General features: G+C 30.5%; 1 protein-coding gene across 1 annotated transcript in view; it reads right to left on the bottom strand.

Moving 5' to 3' along the window:
* LOC108362944 (transmembrane protein 134) overlaps positions 1 to 7757 on the bottom strand; it is a 35388-nt gene extending 27631 nt beyond the window's left edge. Inside the window, exon 1 of the mRNA XM_017616106.1 lies at positions 7175 to 7757. Within this exon, the coding sequence (XP_017471595.1) occupies positions 7175 to 7353 (179 nt within the window). The 5' untranslated portion in view covers positions 7354 to 7757. The remainder of the gene's footprint in view (positions 1 to 7174) is intronic.

Genomic DNA, 7757 nt, shown 5'->3' with positions numbered 1-7757 from the left:
ACTTAGGTATGTATATCAGCATTTTAGTTGAAAGTACGTTTTGCTCGACCCCCTCTTCATCGCTCCACTACATTCCTGTTCTTAGTTTTTTTCAGATACCACAAATGCGCGATCCAGAAAATTCTTCTATCATTCTTGCNATACTCTACGCGTCTTGCTATTGATCGGTAGTTTACGTACGCTTGCAGAAACTGGTTTATGCTTTCTCACACTTGACCCGAACGATGAGAGTAAAGGAGGGAAAGTATTTGCGTGGCGATCGGATGTCTTGTTAGGCCCTTTAAATGGAATTGCGCAGGAGTTTATATCTATCCATTGCATTCCAACAAATGCCAGACGAATACAAATTATGAATATTTATATGCAAACGTCCGAAGTATGTGTGAAATAAGTTCTTAATTTATTCTTTTTTAGCATCCTCAGGGGTAGTGTTTATTTCGGCGTTCTCTTAGATAATCGCCTCCTTTTTTGCGATCAATCGATTACGTTTACTTTATGAACAACAACAAATTTTAGTAACCAAATATTTTTAACGCCAAAATTGAATTTAACTTTTTGAATAAACTGGTGAAACCCTATTCAAAAACCTCTAAACATATTTTTAATGATTCATCTAAGCCATTTTTGAGTGATGAGAAGTCTCGCATGGTGTCGGTTTTCATTTCATCAAATTTCAAACGTTATTGCACATCTACGTAGAATCTGAGTTATTTAATTTGATTTTGGAAATTCGAAATAACGTTGCAGATGTGATGACCTTCAAAAAAATATACATATGACAACCCTACATATTTCACTCATACTATGTATGTACATATATGTATCAGTAATAATCTTTAGTCGTAGGTATATATGTCTGCATGTGAGCTTTTGGTCGCCATTTAATTAATTAAATGAAATAAAATTGATTATTTTAACAAAAATAAACGCAAAATGTTAATCAATCAACTTAAAAGTGACAGAAATATGTATAAAGCTAAAAAAAAACAATAACATTTAAATAAAAATTAATTTTTGTTTGTTTATTTTTGTTTTTGCACCACGAGCCAATGTACATTACATATATCTCCAATCGCTCTCCAACAACTACATACATACAGACGTTTGTTATTTTTCAGTTGTTATGTAAAATGCCTTGCACTGTATTGTTTAGCACCATGTAAGTACACTTGTGGCCACGCAAACACACCACCACTTAGAAAAAAAAAAAGAAAATAGTTTTGTAAATTGTTAAAAAAAAATTTAATATTGTTCCCACTTTAACTAAAACTATATAAATAAAAGCTTCAAACTTAACATAAAATTTAGTAAAATCCATCAAAGTTTCAAACTTTTTGATCAAAATTTTTATGAAAATTTCGGATATGCAGTTAATAGCCCATTTAATTTTGGTATAATAAAGTACAGGTTTGAAGTAGCTCAAATCTCTGGATTATTGAAATTTTCCTTTATCCCAATCACGAAAAACAATTTGTACAAATTTCCCAATAGAAGTTCACCAATCGTGTAACTATTTACAAAAAAAATTGTTGTTCCAATTTTTCTTGTTTTCTACTGATAGCCCAATATAAAAACTTTACAAATCTGTACAAAGGTACCAATCGTGTGACACTGACTTTATTTTATTATTTTTAGCTTATTTCCGTAAATTCCAACCAGCTGTTGCTGGCACAATTTTTTCTTTATAAATCGAAAATTTGTATGAAAATGTGACTTTATAAAGATCACCAATCAGTTTGTACAATTTATCGAACTGTCAAAATTTAAAAGGAGAAATTTTCCGAACAAAATTGTGTAATTTTAAACTTTAATAGGCTGATAAATTTAAAATTGCTTGGTGCAATGCTAAAAAATATATAAACTTATACCTACATTCGTGTAAATTGTAAATGGGAAGAAGCCCTATCAGAAAGCATGTAGCATTTAAGAAGGTATTCTCACTGAATATAAAGAATTTAGTGCTTAAACAGCAAAGGATAAGCATTCTTAATGCCTAAAGAGCATGAGAATATTCAAGCAGAACTTTCGAAGCAAAATCAATGGCAATAATTTTCAATTTGCCAAAGGTTAAAAGCTACTATAAAATAGTTTATTATTTTTATTTATAAACATAATAACTAGTGCGAGATACCAATCACGAATAAACGTTCTATAAATTTTTGATATCGCTATCAGTACATCAAATGCATACGCCAAATTTCTTTATTTTTCATATTATCGTGTATGTACATACATAAGTCTATTATTTAAGTTAAATGCGCCTTTACGATTCAAAAATAGATTACATGTGCTCAAGTACACATAAATACCCTGTAGGAAAGACGTAACTCAAATTAATTTATAGTTAAATTTCCATTACGATTAGAATCATAAATTTGTTTGCATTTTTTTAATTTTAATGAATATTTTACCATACAATTAATAATTAATTATAACTAAAAATAATCCAAAATAATCATGATTAATTGCCATTAAAAAATAATCAAAATTAATCAAGTAATTTTTTTAGTTATTTGATTGTTTTTAATTATTTTATTATTCTATTTGTCCAGTTTTTATAATTTTTGTTCAAATTTTGAAAGGCGGATTTATATTTTATTTGAAAGTATGACGAGTCTGTTATTTCTGCCGCCAGTGTATAATAATTGCATTGCAATGTATTATCCACAAGTTGAAATAAATCACAAAATTGAAAACAAAAACCAAAAATAATCAAAAATTATCAAATAATTATATTAATCACGTAATTAAAAAAATCAAAAATTATTGAAAATAATCAATGGCCCAACATATGTAATCATATTAATCATGCAATTAAAAATAATCAGAATTTGAAACTAATCATGAAATTATATTAATTATGTAATTAAAAATAATTAAAAAATAATTGAAAATTATCAAAAATAACAAAAAAACCGTGTAATTAAAATTAAATCATTAAGTTTTTTATAAAGCAGCTAATTATTAACCATTACAATGTGCAAATAATGCAATTTAATCATTAAATAGTAACCAAAAAAACCTGCTTTAATTAATAATTATTATGATTATTTAACAGATCTCATTTTCATCCATTGAAGTATATGAATTTTTGGATTATGTTTAATAGGTAGTAGCACTATGTATTCTCTGCTTTTATTTTGAGTGTGGTTGCGGTAACGTAAACACCGCTGTCGTGCAATTATTGGGCTGATTTTTTTTTTTCATTATATAGTAGTCGATGTAAACTCGAAAAGTTAGAATGTGAGTAATATTTTTAGAACAACTAGCAAATTTGTATTGCGATAATCTTGTATAGTTTTCAAAGAAGACGATTTTTCTGAACTAGCGAATATCCCTACAGGGTCTCTGGTATACATACATATAATAACATTCACACACAGTGGCAAAGAGGCAATTGTGATAAATTAGTAATGCAGTTCATTGAATGCAACAGCGGAAAATATAACTATGATGGAATGATATACCTACATACATACATACATATGTACATATGTATGTCCATATATTTGTGCATACATGGAATACAATTAGTAAGTAAATAATAAAAAATTTAATAAAGTATGTAGTATATTGATTTCTTGATTGTTTTGTGCACTACTCCTACAGAAGCAACGAAAATGTTTACAAAACAATTGAAAACAAACGAGCAACATCAAAAATCGCAGCGGCAATTAACGAATCATTGACACATTTTACGAGTTTTTTTCTCTTTTTTTATCATTTGTATGTATTTTACACATTTATAGTTTTACTTTAAAGTGGCTATTTTTCGCTACAATTGCTTTCATTTGCATCACATAGTACAATAGGTAGTGTAAAAGTTACTGAACTCAGCTGATGGCCACAGAACGAATGGGGCCACTTGCGAATAAAGCGGATATCTAAGTACATACATATGTACATAGGCAACAGTACAGTACATAGGCAACAGTACAGTATTGGCCAATATAATAGCACCCCCATTTCAAAGTGATATTGTTTGCCGCTCATGTTTATTTATTTATTTTTAGGAGTTTTCAATTATAATACAATTCATTCTCTAACAAAACGCATATAAACCCAAGTTTAAAACTTTGCAGAAGACTACAAAAAATTTAAAAGAAATTTCACCCAAAACTTCATACTTTTTCTTTTTTTTTGAGCACACACTTTTATAGTTTATTCAAGTTTTGTCTAATAAGGTGCGGATTTCTTCCATATAAAAATAAATTCTGGTTACTTCTGAGAAAAAAGTTTGAGATTTGTTGAATTTTGTTTAGTCCCTCACAAAGTTCTAAACTTGAGTTTATATGGATTTTGTTAGAGAATGAGCTGTATTTCGATTTGCGAACAATATCACTTTGAAATGGGGCTGCTATAGATATGACCAGTACTGTACGTATATGTACATATGTACGAGTATGTATTATATACCTACTTGTGGTGACGGTTGATATGTTTTGGCATGGATTACTAAAACGCTGATGGGGAGTAAACACGTGAGGCACTAGCATAATGGATGGACATTCTGAAGGGACTCATCAACTGATTGAGTGCAAACGGTTGCCAGCGGATCATAATAAACGGGCAAAGTACGAGTACTTGAACTACTTGATTTTTAGAATTTTGTATGTACAGTGGTAAACAAATAATAGGTGTGCGACATTAGTACCAGTTTTGAGTATTTTTTCTCTTTGATTTAATATTCATTATTTTTTTATAAAACTATAGTTAATTGTATAAGCAATGAAGACAAAGTTTCAACAAAGTTACATCAAAATTCAAACTTTTTAATCAGAATTAAACAAAAAATCGGTTATGCCGCTTTACAGCCCATTCAATTTTATCATATAAAGTGCGGTAAATGTTTTGGTGGGAGAAATGCTTAGGAAAAAAATTACTAAAAATCAACATGAATGTTAAGACAATTAAAATTTGCACATTAGGTACTAAGATATCACAGTAAAAATGGGTGACCTATAAAACTGTATACTCAAAAAATTTTTTAAATTTGTATTTACATACTACATAGTCGGTATTATTAAGAACGTATCAGATGTGACAATGCAGCACGAGCAAGTGGAAATTTATGTATTTCCGAAATCGATTTGCTCTCTCTCAATTGCAGTCACATTTTGCAACTTTTATTTCTGAAACTGATTTCCGAAATGGGGCAGGACGGTCTTACTGGCTGTTCACACAACGAAATGAAAGTTCTCTTTCAGAATTTGACAGCGAATTGGGTGGAAAAGTTGGAAATATTGCCACGTATGACACGCTCTTTAAGGTATGAATGCGATTTTGTTTCTTCGGCCGATGCCTGTTTTACCTTCAATGCGGTATTTAAACGATTTTACTGATTTCATTTTATACATACATACATATGTAAGCATTTATGTATGCACATGGGTGTATCCAGCCAAGGACTTTCAACGCTTTAGTATTGCCTAAACACTTTTTCCTACCTTTTATCATTTTAAAACTAAAAACATTCTTACATGCATACATTCATATGTAAATACCACATATGAATATGCATACTTTATGGGTGCATTTTTTAAACAATATCAATTGTGCTATGTAAATCGAAAAAGCTTAGCAATGTCGGGCTGGATTTTTACTGCCAGTCGTGGTATTAAAAACTTTGAATAATTTGTTAATCAATCAAACACCAGCTGATGTGCAGTCTGTCACTTTTAAGTGCTGTGTTGCTAATGATGTAACTCATTCAAATTATAACTTACAACGAAATGATCAAAATGTAATATTGAATCTTTCTGGGCCTTTGGAAAATTTTTAATTGCATAAAATGTCAATATAAATAATCAGCCTTATCATGAGTTTCACCCGAAAAAAATTCACTCGAAAATTTTACATCCGCCCATAGTAAATACTGGTAAATACAGTCATCGAAACAAAAAGTGAAAAGTGATCCGGTTCGGGAAAAATGAGACTGATGATAAGGCTGAATAAAATGCGCAAGCCCGTTCGAAAACAAAATTTAAAAAATCAACGTTAGTTTTCATAAATATATGTATGTATGAATAAAAACAGTAAAAGTCCGGCGCAAAAAAAATATGTACTATATAAACAATCAACGTGATTTTTTAGCTGTTTGAAATCTGCACCTTATAATACTACAATTTAAAAAATTCAGACGAAAATTTGTTAAATTTGTTTGCCAAGTTTTAAATGCGCATTTGAATGCAGTTTATTATGAGTTAGACTTTTATAAAAAAATATTAAACATTAACTAAAAACAAAAAAAAAAATATAGCCAAAACTTGGTCAAAATATTTGTGCTTTTTAGCCTAAATGGTATATATGTATGTACATATATGAAGTTTTATGGCCGTAGGATAACGATAACTTGTGGCGACTTTTAGTTGAAGTTTTAGTTAATAACTTGTATTAATCGTGTATGAAAACTTTGGAAATACGAAAAACCCGATATGTTTCCCATATTATAGCGCATTTCTAGTAAATCGGCATCTTTCAATTTTTAATAGGACGGCAGGATTTCTCCCAAAGATGTCGACAAAATTAATTAAACTAAAATATCCTTTGCAATCTTGGTCCTTCAATATCCTTATATATATTAATAGGATTTAAATTAAACTAAGTTTCTACAAAATTTAGCATGTTCCAAAAGGATAATTGAAAACAAAAGTAACGGTTTATCTTGTTTTGAATTGTTCTTTTAATTGATACCGATATACCTATCCATATTTTGACTAAACTTTTGGAAATATATTATAATTTATGGTCCTTATGGTCGTGCATTTTCATTTATCCTACAAAATTATATTGTCCTCAAAATATATATAAATCAAGTATTGACTCATTTTCTTACGTGTAATTCTTATCGGAAAATTAAAGGCTCGCGGCGGCACCTCTTGCAATTGTCCTAGAGATGTGAGAGATTCATGGAGGATCATTACTATACCAAATGCTAAAATTTCAGTTTTATACCGGTCGCATTGGATTTTTATTTTTTGACGTGGTCTAGTGTGCATACATATATACATATGAGGGGTATTCTCTGAGTCTTGCAAAGCCCTTGCATGGTGCACAGATTGCACGGTAAAAACCGGTTTTCGTATGGGACAGCTTTGCAAACCGTGCAATCCGTGCACCGTGCAAGGGCTTTGCAAGACTCGGAGAATACCCCTATGAATATTTATGTACTTACTTAGGATCCTGTATGCGAATGGAGACATCGTCCGTTGAACGTTGCTTGGCACGCATAGGCGTTGAAATCACTGTGGAACCATAAACGCGTATTGCCTCGTCTGTCTCCTCTTCGAATGCGTCGTGTATAGAGAAACGTTTCTCTTTACCTTGACGGCCAGAATTGCTATTGTTTTGCATTTTATTTCCACAATTTTTTTGCGATTCGGGTATGGATATATGTACTGAGTAGCTCAGGTGGTGGTGGTGGTTGCTTTTTGACGAGGTTGGTGCAGACGCTAATTAGGCTATTTAGATTCGGCTGAATACCATTTTATAGGCTTTACGGTTGTATATTTCTTTAAAGAATTCTTATACAATTGTGGATTTATCCTTCTTTTCAATAAATATTAAGCAACGTGAATAGATTCACATTCTCTCAAAAAGATTGCTTACGTGGAATGCACTTAATGTTTACACTTTTATGCACCCCTTTGCATTAAATCAGATTTTATTAGCATTTTTAAATTGCATTTTTTGCATCAGTACATGTACATACATATGTACCTACAAATGTATTCACTTCTTGCACGATGCCTCAGCAC

Source organism: Rhagoletis zephyria, unplaced genomic scaffold (assembly GCF_001687245.7).
Source record: "Rhagoletis zephyria isolate East Lansing unplaced genomic scaffold, Rhagoletis_zephyria_1.1 Rzeph_scaffold_01150, whole genome shotgun sequence".
Taxonomy (NCBI): Eukaryota; Metazoa; Arthropoda; class Insecta; order Diptera; family Tephritidae; genus Rhagoletis; species Rhagoletis zephyria.
Note: the sequence above shows the minus strand (reverse complement) of the source record. Positions and strands in the feature narration are given on the sequence as shown.